This window comes from Populus euphratica, unplaced genomic scaffold (genome assembly GCF_000495115.2).
Source record: "Populus euphratica unplaced genomic scaffold, PopEup_1.0 scaffold4.1, whole genome shotgun sequence".
NCBI classification, from domain to species: domain Eukaryota; kingdom Viridiplantae; phylum Streptophyta; class Magnoliopsida; order Malpighiales; family Salicaceae; genus Populus; species Populus euphratica.
Window position 1 is genome coordinate 478,995 of NW_011499859.1, and position 17,822 is coordinate 496,816.

At 30.7% G+C, this 17,822-nt stretch overlaps 2 protein-coding genes across 2 annotated transcripts; one reads left to right on the forward strand and one right to left on the reverse strand.

Moving 5' to 3' along the window:
• Positions 1-3,561: 3,561 nt before the first annotated feature.
• On the reverse strand, positions 3,562-4,979 carry LOC105124169 (ethylene-responsive transcription factor ERF105-like). The gene has a single exon (XM_011024062.1). The coding sequence runs from the start codon at positions 4,676-4,678 to the stop codon at positions 3,812-3,814; it is 867 nt and encodes a 288-aa protein (XP_011022364.1). The 5' UTR covers positions 4,679-4,979; the 3' UTR covers positions 3,562-3,811.
• Positions 4,980-15,183: 10,204 nt separating this feature from the next.
• On the forward strand, positions 15,184-16,372 carry LOC105124170 (ethylene-responsive transcription factor 2-like). Its single transcript, XM_011024063.1, has one exon. The coding sequence runs from the start codon at positions 15,497-15,499 to the stop codon at positions 16,253-16,255; it is 759 nt and encodes a 252-aa protein (XP_011022365.1). The 5' UTR covers positions 15,184-15,496; the 3' UTR covers positions 16,256-16,372.
• Positions 16,373-17,822: the final 1,450 nt, after the last annotated feature.

Consider the following 17,822-nt stretch of genomic DNA (forward strand, 5'->3'; position numbering starts at 1 on the left):
TGATATTCCAAATAGAGGAGGAAGAATGGGCTATAAAGAAGAGCATACAAGGCACACATGAATTAATAGAAACTTGAGTTACTTACATACTTCAGGGAAGTCAAGTAAATTTGTCGGTGAGCTAAATTTATGAAGCTACAAAGAAGCTGCTATGCTGCATTCATTGTGCAGATCCTGGTTTAATGAACGCAGAACTTGGTTTCCTCACGTTCCCAGTCAGATAAATTTTTCTTTTCAGCGAACTTGCTTGTGCCAAGTACCATAAATAGCATGTTTCCCTTATCAAAATACATAAAATCCCAAAACAATTAGCCATTACCAAGATGTTTAGGCGACATTCACCTGAGCTTCAATATCTGCTCCAGAAATTCTCCTTGTCAGTCAAACCAATAAGAAAAATCTCCAGCATAAGAGTATACAGAAAATTGCTGATCAATGTCGATAATTCTAGCTTGAGATATTATGACAGATAAACCAAAAAAGTTTGAACTCTAGGGAAATATGTTAGAATTGGTTCTATAAAATATGTAAATGGGTCTGTTACAGCCCAATTAAAAACGAGATCTACTTATATTTAGAGTTAAAATCATGCTTAGAATTTGTAGTCCAACATAAGCTTTTTAATATGAAACATGTGGAAATCAATTAAAAATAAATGAAAAATTATTTAAAAAAAACATTTAAATAGCAAAAGTTAAAGATTCACATTAAAAATAGCTTTGAATATTAGGCATCGAGGTTTATGAGTTTGCATTTAAGTTTGATTAATGAAAAATATTTTATTATTAAATTATTATTTGGTCAATAATTTTTTTAGACTTTAAAATATCTTATTACATGTCATAATTTATTTTTGGGTTATTCCTTGATTCACATTTTCTCTCTTCAAAAAATACAAAAAAATAAAAAATATTATCAAAAAAATATAACAATTAAAAGAGATTCAAAAATATAAAGATTAAAATTTAACAATATTTTGTTGACTGATGAGAGTTTTATTAACAAAAAAAATTCAATATGAGAAAGAAAAGTCCAAAATCAAATGTTTATGAACACAATTAAATTTTATTTAAAGTTTAATTGAATTATAGAGGGTTTAATTGCAAGAAAAATTAATTTTAGAGTTAAGTTGGGCTTTAATTGGAATAAATTCAAGTTTTGGGGTCAAAATATAATTTTTAAGAGTTAATTTGATCAAATCAGATGCTTGATTACATAAATACTAAAGTTTGATGGCCAATTAGGGACTAACTTGAAGAAATCCAAAACCAAAAACTAAAATAAAAAATACATGTAAATAGAGGAGCTGCAATTAAACCAAATCAAGGGGCAAATTAAAGAAATTAGAAGTTTATTGCTCAATTGAGGGTCAAATTATACTAATTTGAGACCAAGAATCAATTTGAGAAAGGCAGCCAACTTCAAGGCTTGTGATTGAATTTGGTAGGGATGCAATTGAATTGATTTTTAAAATCAAAATTGCAATTAAGGACACGATTGAATAAATCACAAATTGAGGACTGATTTGTACTTTGACATAAGTTTGGCACCTTTTTCATTTAAATAAAACAATGCGTTTTGCCTAAAACGGCTTCATTTTATATACTGTTAAAAAAAAAGAGCTCAAAACGATGTCATTCAAGCATTTCTTCTTCCCCTAGACGCGCAGAAAACATAGAAAGAAAAAAGTTTTATTTCCCTGTTTTCACCGACTTCTCTCCTTTCCCCCTCTCCTAAACATCAAAAAGACGACAACCTTAACCCCATTTGCATAAACTCTGACCCGTGGGCCACCATGGGACGGTGAAAAAAACAAAAAGGATATGCTCCTCTAATGGTTTTTGGGACAGATGCACAGTGGCTACCCTTGCCTTTCTCTCTCTCCTATTTTTCTTATAAATACAGGGGAAGAAAGCAGAAAAAAGAAACCACAAAAGAGAAGTTGGAAAGATAGAAAGAAATCATAAAATTTGACACGTTGGCCTAAGTTGTCCCAAATCAATCTAACATATTGTTATTTTAATATTAAAAAAATATATCATCTTTAAATTTTGGTTCATGTAATGTCACACGTGCACCATATACGTCTTGCTTGGCGAGGTGAAGCTGGTTACTCTGCTCATACACAGTAACCAGTTGAGGTTGATTGGGCTTAGCCCAGTCTATAGATCTTGGGCCGATTCCTGTCCAACCAAACAACTGTGGCTAGGTTCGACCCAGCAAAAAAAATTATATGTTTATAACTTTGTGATTTTCACACGTTTTGTTTTACACTATTTTGTTTAATATTGGTCTATATTTTTATACTGTAAAAATACAAATTCAATATTAAAATATTTGATTTTCATCAAAACTTTTAAAATACAAAAAAAAAATTAAAATATTTTTGTGCATACGGCCAAGTGTTTCAAAGCTAAAAAAATCATATTATGTTTTTCATACACCAAAAAACAATATTTTAGCATGCATTTTAACTTTAATAATCAGTTTATTAAAGTTTTGACTAAAATTTCAAAAACTTTATTCTGTTTGTTTTAGTATCAAAAATTATGAAGTTATACATAAAATATATTATCGATATTAAAAAGGTGTTTTCTTTTAACAATATAGAACAATTATATTTTTACCCAATAAGATAAGGATCTCTTTACAAAAGAGGATTTTTCTTAAACTATAGACAAACCGATAATTAGAAACCATAATAAGACTTTAGATTTTATCAGATAACAAAACAATGCAGCTTATCTTAGGTAGGGCATATTTGGAATGTTAATACATTTATTTACGTAACTAGTCTCCGTATTCTATCTTTGAGATCAATTAGGGTTCCTAGTAACCAGAATACTATTTTGAGATCAATCAGGGTTTCTAGTAACCAGAATACTAAGTGAAGTGATGATTTTTATTTTATTTTTACTGATAAGAGATAAGAATTCTTTATCTCTTCATATGACTTTTATTTTATTTTTATTGATAAGAAATAAGAATTCTTTATCTCTTCATATTTGCCAGATAAACCTTTATATTTTTCTTTAAGAATAAACGATCATTACAAAACTGCATACATGTAACATTACATGAATTAATATGTTAATTATATAATAAAAATAAATATAATTAATACTAGTTCACAAACTATAAACATTCATTAGTTACGAAGATTCATTAATTATGAGAATCTAATGCTTTGATTCTCAAGTTTTATAAATAACTGTTTTGATGGGCGTAAAGGAGTAGATTTTTCTTGAATTTTTTTCTTCATTTATTGTTGATTTTTCTTAGATTTGTTTTTTCAATTCATTCTTCTTCTTCTTAGACAAGAAAAAACTGTTAGAATTATGTGAGACTAATTAAAGTTAGTCATTTTATACAAAGTAAAGAGGGATTAATTACAAATTTGAGATTGCATATCTTGTACAAGTATGCTTAACTAATTTTGATAAAGTTAAATTTTAATAATTGTCAAGTTTAGATTCCAGGATTGCTTTTCCATCTTTTACAAGTTCAGCTTTTTGTAATTTTTTTAATTATGAACTAAATAAATACTTATCATTTTGTGACTTTTAGACAAAAAAATACAAAATCCATTCCATTGAATAAATGCAATCAAAGAAGAAATGCAATCTTACAAAACTTAACATCTTCAACAAACGCAATCATAGCTGCGTATATGAACCCTACTAATTATATATAGCTATGTATAGAAACTTCCTAATCTCTACTTAATCCGCGACACTTTTGGCCATCAGATTTTTCCTAATTTAGCAAACAGCAAACCAACCATCCAAACGACATGTTGACCGTCAATCATTCAAACAACCATCAGCCTTGAATACCCAAATGAAGGATGGGGGGATAACGGTGATAGTGGTGGCACATTAAATATCCCCATGACTTCACCATCCCAGAACCCCTTCCAACTTGACGGCGTTAATGGATCCGTAGCCGCTGCTTTGACCTCAGTTTCCGGCGAAGAACTTTCCCTCTTCGCCACCTTATTAGTGATCACAGAACTAGTACTTTCCATACTACTCTCTATTTCTTCAATCTTTCTTTTCTTGCTTGAAGTTTCCAAGAATTGTTCAGGTTGCTGAGAATTAGACTTTCCAGCTTCAAGAGGGAAATTCAAGATTGCTTTACTTCCACGTAGCCTGAAAGCAGCGCTGTCATAAGCTTTTGCAGCTTCAATGGCTGTATCAAATGTTCCAAGCCATACACGAGCTCCTTTTTTGTTAGGGTCACGGATCTCAGCTGCATATTTGCCCCATGGCCTACGCCTAACACCCCTGTAATGCCTTTCTTGTTCACTTGAACAATCTGCCTTGGTCACCACTGGCTGTACTACTTGTGGGGTCATGTTCAAGGTTGCTGGTGGAGGAATTGCGATGTTCTTGATCATGGATGGTTTTCTCTGGCTTAGAGTGCTTGGAGACTTTGGTGAGGCTTGAGGCTTGGATTCGATGCTAGATTGACTCTGCAGCTTGGGTTGTGGCTGCTCTGATTGATCAAAGGGATCGAATTCTGTTGATTCGGTCTTGATGTAGTCAGTAGTACTACCGGAGCTGGAAGTACTGCAAAGATCATCAAGATTGGTGATTAAGCTGTCCATGGAAGCAAAGTCAGTCAAGAGGTGCTCCCTAATGAGTTCCAAAGCTGAAGCTTCATCAAAAGATGCCATAATTGACAGAGGGGTTAATTTCTCTTCTAATTTTCTTTTGTTTTCCGGGGTACTTACTGGAGGAGGATTGAAATTTAAGATCAGAAATAAAGAGCTGAAGCTGCAGAACTGGAAATTGAATTCAAAGAGTGGGAGAGAAGTGAAGGTTTGATTTCCTTGAGAGTGGAAATGGAGTGAGAAGTGTATATATATAAGCGTAGAATTTTAAGAAACCAGAAGGACACAGCGGGGAGGGAGGTTTCGTTTGAGGTTCCTGGCTGGTGAGAGGAAGCATCATATGGCAAAATCCAAAGTGGGATTTTAGAGTAGGAAGTCTAGCTAGGTTGATCGTCTTGTCTCGTAGTGGACGTTGAAGTATTTTTTTATTACTCGTGGGGGTCTGTGGTTTTTGTGAACTCTGTTTCCTGGCTCCTTCCATCCACAAGCCATGAAGCGACAACATTTCTATGGGCTTACTGTGAGGTTCACTGTAACTCTGCTTGCCTCTCCATCTGTTTTATTTAATATGTGAAAAAGGAAAAAGAAAAAAGAAAGGAATGTAATTTTTCATTCTAACAAATAAATCCATGCTTTTCTATAAACAAAGAATTTAATTGTTCACGAATAGGATGAGGAAAACCGAATATGCAATGATTAACTAGTTTTGGGTTGAGTTAATTTTTTTAAATGTAAAAAAAGATTCAAATGTTATTTTTTTTCCTAACAATAAGATATATTAAATTATGTGAGTGTTTACTTGATGTAACTTGATTGATTTGTTGATCCAAAAATAACATGTGCAACTTGAAAAAACAATATTTAATTAAACAAAATTTCAAGATGTTATATTTTTTTAATATTAAAATAACAACATATTTGATTAATCTGAAACAACTCAGGTCAATGTGTCAAATTTATGATCCGGGTTATGAGACTATAATAACATCATATGGAACAAATCAAAATAAATTATGAAGCCTGATTTCTAATCAATTCAATATTGAATGATAAAATTAAAAAAAATTAAAAAAATCTAAAAAATAACTGATTAATTTGGAACAACTCAGGTCAATGTGTCAAATTTATGATCCGGGTTATGAGACTATAATAACATCATATGGAACAAATCAAAATAAATTATGAAGCCTGATTTCTAATCAATTCAATATTGTATGATGAAATTAAAAAAAAATTAAAGAAATCTAAAAAAATAACCTGAGTTAACATGTTAAAGTTGTAACCGAGTCATAAGACCGAGATAACCCCACGAAAACAAATCAAAACAAATTACAAGTTCTAATTCCAATCCAACTCAATATTAAAGGATAAAATTAAAAAAAAATTAATGAAAAAAACATAAAAAACAACATGCATGAATCTACCAAACTCATGACCTGGATCAGTAGACTGAGATAACCTTATATAAAAAAGAAAATAATCTGATATAATCGAAGTTAACATGTCAGATCTATGATTTTGATTTTGAAATTGAGATAATCTTATAAAGAAAAGGTCAAAACAAATTATAAAACTTAATTTTCAATTGTCTTTGTCGGATTTAATGTTAAACGATGAAATTTAAAAAAAAATAATCAAATAAGATTATAAAACTTAATCTCTAACCGATCCAATATTGAATTATAAAATAAAAAATTCAAATAAATAAAAGATACAAAAAAACCCGAGTCAACTCAGCTTAACTCATTAAGCACTATCCTCATATCATAAGAGTAGGATAAACTAATGAAAAATAAACAAAATAATTTATGAAGTTTAATTCTCAATCAAATTAATATTAAAGGATAAAATTATAAAAAATAATTATAAAAAAATTCGAGTCAACTGAATTAACCTGTCAAACTTGTAATCTATATCATGATAATTTAATAATTAAATAAAAAATCTAATAGAAGAAATCAAAAGGAAAACGTTGATTGAAAATATAAATTAAAAAAGAAAAACAAATCGCTACTTCAATGAAGAGGTTTTTGCAAATAAGGGTACGGGGAAACTTATTCCTCTTTTAGTTTATAATTGAAACTTAAAAAAGAAAAGAAAATAATAAAAAAAATCAAAGTAAAAAACAAAATAAATAATACTTTGCCAAAAGAAACACAACTCTTTTATTTAAAAATAAAGTTCTGGAAGCGTCGTTTTGAAATTCTTGGATTGTATAACCTAATGACAACAACTAATTAAGATTAAAAAAAAGGAACTTGTGTTTACCAGTTTAGTGTCTCGTCAGGATTGAATTAAAAAAATCTTCCACGTCGACATGGTTGATTGGATTAATTCAAATCCCACGAGGGGAATTACAATTTCAAGATAAGAACACCATCAATGGCGATGACTTCTAACCTTTTATAAATTAAAATAATTGATGTAGGCAGCAGTAGGCATGGATGCTTTTTATCTTTCTCTCGTCCATTGATTATAGACGCCTTCGTAAGCTGTAAGAATCTTCGTTTTTTTTTTTTTTAATTGCCTTTTAATCTTCAACTTATTGACCCTTTGACGACAACGTTTCAAAACTGCTTTAACCTTGCGTTTGAAGAAAATAAATTAACTTTTATGTACACGTGGAATGAGAAGATATATACTTGATATTAATTTGATCAAATCATTGGCGAGCCCGGAGAATCTTCTAACCTGCCGGCCGATCGAAGATGACAATGTTACAATGGAGGATTTCATGCTTTCTCCATTCATTGAACAGGCAACCTCGCAAAGGGCTATAATTTGCTCTGCTATATTTCTCTTTTGATAAAGGGAGCCATTAATGAGGGGATTTCTGCGTATATATATATATATTTTTTTAATGATCGTAACCAGATTAATTAAAATTATTTCAAGAAATATAAATAATCTATAGGGAAACGTAAGCGGCTTAAAACTGTGGCTCTTGAGACCAAATTCAAAATAACCACGTGGTTTGAATATTGACTTTATGGTCACCCAAAGAGCCAACTTTTCAATAATTTTTTTGTTGTTTATGGCCGCAAGCATAGCAAACATGCTTCCACTTGCAAATTTCTTAGCCCCACCCACGTCAACTTGCTAGCAAGTTGGTGTTCAATTTGTGGCCATGGTGTGGAACCTCGATGCTTTTTGTTTAACGTTGGTTTTTGTTTTTTTTTTAATTGTGTTATTAAGATCAATTTATATAAATCTTAATAAATCTTTTGAAATATTGAAGTTAATAATTATGTAAATTTTTATTAATTCTAAAATTTAGGATATTTAAACTAATAATTTCTGAAAAAATAAACTTAAACCTTAATCAATTGGCCTATATTACTTAGAGTTTACGTTGATGTTTTTCTACTTAATCGCTAGCTGGTCTGTGATTTGTTGAGACCAATTCTTGCTTTGCTAACTCATTGATAATGACCCTCCAATCCAAGGTTGCTTCACGTAAGAGAAAATGTTTGATAGTCATGGCGGTGGCATTGTTGAGTTGTCGCTCATCTGTCATTCAAAGGCCCAGTTTGTCTTCTCAGCCCAACCCGTATTCAATTTGAAGCCCATGCCACGGAATACCGAAGTCTATGGATAATTTCAGTCCCCTGAAATAATAATAATAATAATAATTTGAAAGAAGCCATGAGAGTGTGCTAATTGCTGGGCTTCTTGGGAATTTACTTGAGACGGTTCGATTACGAGGCTACGTTTGTTTATAGTGAGGTTTAAGGCTCTATTTATTTATTTTTATATTTTTAAAAAATTAAAAATTAAAAATTTTTATTTTAAATTAATATCTTTTTAGTGTTTTAAAATTATTTTAATATGCTAATATCAAAAATAATTTTTAAAAATAAAAAAATTATTTTAATATATTTTTAAATAAAAAACATTATAAAAAACAACTTCCCTTGCTTCTTTTTTTTATTCCATTTCATCTGTTAATTAAACTTTGGAGATTGAACTGGGACTTTGTATAAAAACTAGGGACTGAGGCAGAGGAAAGGAAAAGATTGGATGGCACGTGTATTAGACGCTCCAGCACGTGAAGCACTCTTAGCCTCCCAGTTGTCCAATCGCCTTTAAACAATGCACGTGAACGACAGATATGGCTCCCCTTTAGCTTTAATAATGGGCCTTTTTATTCTTTCTTTTTTCGTTTGGTCCCTGTGGTTTGGGATAGTCCAAAACGACAATTTCTTTTTTTTTTTTGTCCACCAACAATGACAGCTTTTTAGAGTTAGCTTTTATAGATCAAAATCGAATTTTTTTTTTATCGAGTTTTAAATAAAATTTAAGAAAGATTTTATTTTTCATAAGCTCTTCTTGAACTCAGACCAAGTAATAAAATGGAAAACAAACTCGCTAATTACTGGAGCTAATGTAGCGAAAGATATATCTTACATTTACTCAAAATGATATGATATGATATGAATAGTTTTATAGATCAATTTTATTTTTTAAATCTTCATCTTAGATTAATTTGTAAATAAGTTGCGTTTGCAGGAGAATTCGGTATATTAGTTAAGAAGTGCCCGTTTTTGGGTGAATCGAGAATTATTCATTCCTCTTCATAGGTTCCAGCTTTCATTGAGTAGCTGACTTTAAAACTTTGCGGCACGAAACAACTTATGGAATCCCCGACCGTGCAGCAGCTGGAACCGCACCACGTGAGTTTTTAATTGTAGTTGTACACACTTATGTAGCAGGCAGGGTGGATATGCTTTGAATTTTTTAATAATTTATTTTAATCCTTAAAGTTTAATTTTTTCACAATTTAATTCTAATTAAAAATCAATCATTTTTTATTTTTTAGATAAAAAGTGAAAAAAAAAACCAAAACAAAAACGACGCTAACATAGATGCCTTGCTAGATATTTTATGAAAAATATAATTAAATCCTTAAATTTTAAGAATAACACAGAATATAGTATTTAGGTCTTTTTAAATTAAAAAATAGTTTTTGTATAAAAGTTTATTTTTATTATTTTTTAGTTTTTTATTAGAAAGAGATAAAAAAAACATCTCTAAATTCTATCAATGAGAAAAAAATACTGGTAAAACCATTTTTAGCCATTAAAATGAAATTTTTTTAATGTCCAATGGTTGCATGACATAATAAAAGTTTAATGATAATTATTTAGAACTTCAATATTACCTGAAAAAACAGATCCAGACCAAGAAAGATAAATCTAACCCATTTTAATTTTGATTTTTTTAAAACATTTTAAGTTGATAGATTGATTTGTAGGTATTAATGAGATGTTTTTGAGTTGAAATAATTTAAAAATTAAGTTTTTTATGACAAAATAAATACTTTTTTGATTTTTCAACAATCATAAGAGTGGCCATAATCTCGGTTTTTGCATGTAATTTTTGAAAAAAATAGGTTACTTGTTCTTTTAAAACAACAACAATAATAATAATAAAAAAAACTTAATAAAGACACACAAGCTTAGGCTTAAAGGCTTATCCATGTGCTTGGGTTTTCTTGTAATTTTTATTTGTGACTTTTTTATCATGATCTCCAACTTTTTTAATTTTAATTTTATTTATTGTTTGTAATTTTTTTAATTTATTAAGATACATAATTTTTAATTTTTTAATTATATATACATATATAATTTTTTTAATTTTTATTTTGAATTTTTTTAATTACAAGAATACGTTGAAAAAGTTTATACACATATATATACATTTTTTTTTTGGAAAAAAAAATCTCACTCACGGCTAGAATATATATACCGAAACAGGAAGCAGGGAAACTTTTGAATCAAGCACCAAGACCATGTAATATAATAAAGATTGTTCAATTTCAAATGTTTGAAAAAAGTGGATATTAATTAGTTGCATGTGGCTGTACGTTCTTGGCCATCTCACTCTGTTTTGACACGCCATCCATTAGCTTGCAACTTGGAGTATTGGTTCTTGTTCTGGGATGTGATTTTTCAAACTGAATTATTATTATTATTATTATCAATATTATTATTATTATTATTATTATTATTATTATTGATCCATGCAAGGACTGGGAGGGTCTAAATTATCAGCTGTGATTTCATAGGGAGAACATACCATTCCGCTTTCAACAATATAAAGGTATAGATATGGTCCAAAATGTTATTTTAAAAAGCTAAATTGATAAAATAACATTTTAAATAGTATAAATATAGCTTATCTTACTATATCTATTTCAATGGAAAAAAGTCATTTGAAGAGCCATTTATATTAGAGTGAAAAAAATAAGTGTTTTATTATTTCTTAATATTGTTTAATGCTATTTTTTTTCTATATATCTACATTTAATTGGTTTATTTTTTTAGTGGTCCCACTTTGTTGGTTTTGGCTCTTTAAAGAGATATGTAGAAATAGCATTTGTGGGAGAGAAAAAGTATTTTAGCATTTTGTTTGACTTCTCCATTGGAATGTGTAAAACAAGCAAAAAAAACTAAAATATTAATTTTTTATTTTTGGCTATCCATTTGGCTTCTCCATTGGAGATGCTCTTACATGGATAATCTCTCGCCCGCCAAACCCATCTCACGCAGCACCCAGATTTCTCGACGACTAATAATTCAACCCAAAACCATCATTTTGCAATTTAAAAATATGAGATTAGAATAAAAACAAAATCACGTTCTTGATCTGCCACAGCCATTTCTTAACAAATATTCAATTTTCAGCATTAAACAACGGTTGAGTTCTGAAGTTACTCGGAAGGTGCGTATTTGACTTCACATTAATTATTTATATAGCTTGTCTTTTGAAAATTATTGGATCATTTTGATTCACTGTCAGCACATTCTATTATTTATATAGTTTGGGTTTTTTAATTTAATTAAATAATTCGGATCCCACCCACGTCTTTACTGTCTTCTTTATACTCTAGTCATTTTGCCTCGCAATGACACGAGGTTCCTTTTTATAATATTTTTATCTACTTTTGTGGCAGTTAGAATAGAAATTTGTAAGGAATTCAAAGATTTAAATTCTTGAAAAAAATGTGTTTTTAGTCAAAATTCCTTTTTTATGTATTCATGTATTTATTTTTTGTTTTGACAAAACCATGGCTTTTTTTTTAATCATCAATAACGTGGTTTTTTGAATAAAACATTAGGACAATTAATAAATATTCATAAAAATCTCAATCATTTAAATATACCATAGAAGCTCTAATTTTATTTAAAAATCATGGAATAATAGGATAAATTTGTAAATATTATCTTAGAAATTCAACTTAAAGTGATTTTTTTAATTTTTTTAAATAAGATAATTAATTAAAAATAAAGATGATGAATAAAAAAATGAAGCCAAACATGCTTGATTATCAAAGGATAGCCGAGGTACGACCAGGCTTGCCATGACAGGCCTGCGCACCGTCTATAAGGAAAGATTGATGTGTGCATAGGCTTGTATGAATAGGCTTGTTTGTCTAATTTTGTTTTTTTTTTAAAAGAAAATAGATAAATAATAATTTGTTGATGTCGGGTTTTTTTTTTGAAAAAAATAAAAGAATATCATGTCATTAACCTAGATAAATAATATGTTATTATTTAAAATATATTTTGATGACTAGAAAAACAAGGTTAAAATTTCCAGATCTCTAAAACCTACTTAAATTTATTTTTATCGAAAACCACTCTAAAACATCATATGAAAATCAACGATTATGTTTTTATTTCCATAACACTATCTAATTAGTATTAAAAACTAGAAATCAAAATGAATGAAAAAAAAAGAGCTTAGATCCTAATCTACTTTTTTCCGGCGCAATTAAAAAACAAAATCATCTTTATTAAACTTTCCTTTTCAAAATGAGGCTGTGGACACTAAAATCTACCTTTATTATGGATGAAATACGGTCCCTCAAAATCTTTTTGTCTTTTTTTTTTTTTTTATTTCTTGACAACTTTCTTTTTTTTCATTCAATATTCAAGAATGTTTAGAACTGAAACATAAACACCTAAAACTATAAGAATCACATGAATAAAAAAATAAAAAAAACTTCAAGGACCAATTTGAACTTTTCATGTCACATGACTAGTTATAATTGCAGTATTCACTACAGTGCAATTTACAATATTTTATATCTTGATGAACAGTACAAAACACTGTAGAAAAATGCCTTATATTTTAGTTTCTTTTATAATTATAATATATACGTGTGCACCTCTAGAAACATTTATTACTGATATTTTGTTTTTTTTTTTTTTTTTTTTTGCAAAAGAACTTTATAGCATCACAGTCGCATAGTGTATAATTTATGCGTGTAAGAAACTTTTACTACTCCGTGCTTCTAAACAAACATTCTCGATTTTCTCACCAATTCAAAAGCTTCCACACTCCTGAAATCTCATAACTCCAAAAACTCGGACCAGTGCCATCGCCACCAACCTCTTTGCCAAATAATATAGGCTAAATGATTGCAGGTCGTTACTGCTAGTAAACTAAATTTGATCATGTTATTGTTTATAGCCATTTTTTCCCTTTTAAATCCCATTTTTTTCAATTCGGTCATTGAATTTTCTTTCCTCACAATTTCATCCTTAAGAGTGGTATAACGATGCCTTTATTTATTGAATTTTGTTTCATATTGCATGCTTTCGTATGTGTTATGTGTCCAAGGACATTTTAACATTAAATTAAAGATTAATATGATCAAATCAAATTTTAGATTATAGTTAGAGAAATTTAAAAAATAAAGATCAAAATTAATACCTTAAAAAAACAGAGCCCTTTTTAGTTTTTACTATCCAAATGGCATGAAAATATTCAGTTTGTTACCTAAAAACTGGATTTTTTTATATCTCTAGCCCCTGCTATTTCAAGATTTTAGCTTTTGATCCAAAACTTCAATTTCTTTTCACGATTTAAATCTTGCATGTTGCAATAAGAGAGGGAAAGTCATGGAAAAAGAAAGAGGAGAGAGAAAAATCTGGTCAACCATATTTTGAAAATAAAATAAAATATAACAACCTTGTATGTTCAATTAAGACGATTTTTTGTCTCAAATATGTCAGTAAAATAAAATCAAGATACGTTAAAGCTTTTGGATTTAGTTTAATTTTTTAATTTTAAAGTGATATGGGGTGTTTTTGGGATAAGGAAAATAAATTTATTAAGGTTTTTGTTTAGTTCGATTTTTTATTTTTAAAGTGACATGGGTCGTTTTGGGATAAGAAAGTAAATTTATTAATGTTTTTAGGATATTCTAGAGGTAATTTTAGGTGAAAATAGGCTGAGATCCTGAAATTCGAAACCTAACTGTCTAGATATTAGAGGTGGTCGTAAACTACACCATTGAAGGACACATTACCTACTTTGATGGATGCCGTGTTGTTTGTTTTATTAAAAAAAACTTGCCATCCCTAGTTTTAAAAAGAAGGATAAAGCCAAACACGCTATGACTTTTTATTTTAGCCCAAATATGAGGGTCTATTCCCTCGAGCCCAATTGCGTAACTTCTTTTTAAATGATTTCTTAGTTTTTTTAGTTGTTTTTTTTGTTTGGATTGAAATTCACTATAACTAAAATAATTAAAATAAGATTTTAAAATTTATCCAATTGTTCCATAGTATTTTTTTAACAAGATTATACTTCTCATGGCAATATTTAAAATTATTTGGTGAATTATTATATATAAACTAACACGCAATTCATTCATAAAAAAATACTCTTCATAGATATCCAATGGGAATAAATATTTATTAATTTTTTATTATAATCTTTAAATGATCTTCTTGGATTAATATCCTTTTCTCTGATCGTGTAAAAATCATAGAATCATGATTTTTTTATAGATATTTGTTGTATTTTTTTTTCTTATTTTAAAAACAATACCATATGATGTTCTCGTAGAAGAGAAGGAAGAAGAAGAAGAAGAAATACTTGAATAAAGCAAGGTTTTCTAAAGCCAAACACGTGGGACAAGGTTTTCCATTTTGGATGTTAACATTGTACAGCAATCTATAGTGGTTGTTGGTCCTATTAAGATTGACTTCGGAGCTCTTATCCTCGGGAAGTCACGAATCATGGCTAGGGCTAATGTACCTACACTACGTCCCTATCACGCTTTGTCCATTCCCTTTTGCGATGTACATTCTTTTAGATGAATCAAGTTGCTGCCATTTGTACGGAACGATATTTAAAGCCAAATGGTATGATAACGCTCCTACTTGTGCACTGCGGTCAATTCCATTCACCCTGCAATATCAACTAGCAATAATTACGAGTTAATATGGAACTGCCCCCATAATCCTCGAGGAATTGCCCCAATAATCATGAGTTAATTTGGAATTATATCTCCAGTTCTTCATACTTCATTGCTTAGAAACAACCCTGTTCTTACCGGTTTGAACCTTTTACTTGGACATAGCCACTCCACCTCAGCCAAATGTGAAACACAAAAATTCTTTTTCTAGATGCCCTCGAGCATGGGTTATGGCGAATGGATGACGTGAGATAATGGCATCACCCCCCCGCATTATCAACAAAGGGACAACCATGAACCACCCCTCTCCATTTGCCCACTTGTGGATTGAAATTTCATCGAAACACACACAAATTTTTTTTTTAAAAAAAGGCAATTAAGTGCACATTGGCACTAGCAATAGAATAATTAAAATAAAGACGACAAAATATCACCACCAACTTGCCATTCACCCCCCTCACCCTCCCCCTCCGTCTCCGACTACATATATATACCGCCCCCTTATCAAATCCCCAATCTTCTTCTAAATTGGATTCTAAGATTTCTTTCATCCCTTCTCCTCTCCTCTAGCAAAACAACCGCAATTCTCTCTCGCTTGCAGAAACTAACACAACAAATTAATCATACACCTTCTACCTCAATTCGATTGTCACAAAAGAGAAACAGAAATGAACGAGGTTACCTCATTGTACGAGTTTAGTGCTCTGTCTCATCATCGTCAGCATAGAAGTCCAAGCTTTAGTTCTCTCATTTCTTGCCTAACCGAGACATGGGGTGACTTGCCATTAAAAGTGGATGATTCTGAAGATATGGTCATTTACAATTCCCTCAGAGATGCTGTTCGTTTTGGATGGTCACCGTTAGACTTAACTTCACCCACTGCTACCACTGCAACAACAACAATAACCAGAACAACAGGTGTCGTTAAGGCCGAGCCGGGATGTGAGCTGGAGCCGGAAGCCGAGCCCAGGAAACTGGTTCAAGAAGCTGGATTGAATGAAGCTGCTGTTTCTAAGAAGGTGGTGGCTAAGGGGAGACATTATAGAGGAGTGAGGCAAAGACCCTGGGGGAAGTTTGCGGCTGAGATTAGGGACCCGGCTAAGAATGGTGCCAGAGTGTGGCTTGGGACTTACGAGACCGCGGAGGAAGCGGGTTTGGCTTATGATAGGGCGGCTTATAGAATGCGTGGCTCGAAAGCTTTGCTTAATTTTCCACATAAGATTGGGTCCAATGAGCCGGACCCAGTTAGGGTCACGACTAAGCGTCGAGAGCCGGAGACGGGTTTGCCGGCTGTGGATAGTGGCTCGGCTAAGACGAGGAGAATCTTGGTGGCTAACGGAGATGAGCTGGAAAGGGAGAGGGGATCTAATGTGTTTCAGGTTGCACACCATATAATGCCACTTGGTGAGCAGTTATTGGTCAGTTAGTTTGGGTTTGCTGTGTTGGTGGAGGTCTGTAGTCACAGAGAATGGGACTCTTTGTTGTGAATAGTACGATTTTTTTTTTTTTAATCTCAAATGGAGTTTCAGTACTTTTGACGTGGACAAATATGCCTAAAAAATTTGCTGAAAGCAAAATTATATATATATATATATATAAAACCTCTTTATTTTTCGAACAAAAGCAACTATACACGCAGGTACGCTTACGCAAATGCGAGTCACGAGCACTTTCATCGGGAGATGTTGCGGACGAGAAGCAACATTTATCTATGGATACCTTTTTCCGATCAACATTTTAATGATTCAATTACATAACGTGACCGATCTTTGTCAACGGTTAATTTCTCTCTCTTCAACTTTACTGTTTTCCGACGTATACGAAAAACAAGAAGCGTAAATGATATAGAATTTTATTAAATAAAATCAGCACTTTAAAATTTTAATTTTAAATTTTATTATTACATATTTTACATTCAATTATTTTATTTCTCAAGGGGTTTGTGAATCTAAAAAACCAATCTAAATAAATGTTCTAACCATGATATGATAAAAAATCCTAAATAAATAAAGAAATTTAAAAAATATAAAAATCAAAGGAGCCTAAATAACACATTCTAGGTCTCATTTGAAAGATTTTCAAGCACTGATTTGTTATAACAAGTCGTTATCTTATAAAGTTAGATATTTGAAACTTTTTAAATAAATTTGAGTACAATTCAATGAATCTATTAAAGTCTTGGATCTTTTTGTTAAGTCGATCACTTTATGCCATTTAGTATCTTATTAGACTTAACCATGTTTCATTGGTTTATAAAAAACCTTGTTAGGTAATTCATGTAATTTAATTATGGCAAATTCTTCTATCAAAATCAATTTCATCATATTTTTAATTTTTTTAAATTCCTAAAAAAATAATTCAATAGATAACTTTTTTTATATCCTAGATACATTCCCGAACATAATCATACTTCCACGAGGGATAGGAAGTGCATGCGGCGAAATTCAAACAATTTTTTTTCTTTTAATTATCTCGTTAATAATCGATTATTGAACAATAAATAACTTGTGTGACACTATGGAGTTTAACAAGAAAATCTGCGCCACTTTATGCAAATTAGTTATCCATTAGAGGAAGCTATCCAACTAACTGTTTAACTATTCTATTTGAGGTGAAAAAGAAAACAAAAACAAAAAAAAGGGATGAGTTTTGGAAATTGAAGATTTAGATCGCATGAAGTTTCCTAGGTCTAAAGTCTTCGTGGGAACTTTCTTCATTTTTAACAATAAAGCATACAGTTAGTCTTTATGAACACGTTGCCCATGTTATTTTCTTTCCCACTGATGAAAGTGAAGGTCAAGAAAAGCAATGAGGAGAACCGTATGAAAGGAATAAAAAATTTCCGAGCCAAGGTAGTTTTGCTTCCAAATCAACTAAAATGTCTCAGTCGTGAACAAATGTTGATCAATGGCTGATGGGCAACTAAGAATTTCTAAAATATCAGATTGAATCCATTCTTCACTCCGTTGAATTCCAATGTGAAAACCTGAATAT

Coding starts and splice junctions, on each gene's coding strand:
- LOC105124169 (XM_011024062.1), bottom strand. CDS start 4,678: ATGGCATCTTTTGATGAAGCTTCAGCTTTGGAACTCATTAGGGAGCAC.
- LOC105124170 (XM_011024063.1), top strand. CDS start 15,497: ATGAACGAGGTTACCTCATTGTACGAGTTTAGTGCTCTGTCTCATCAT.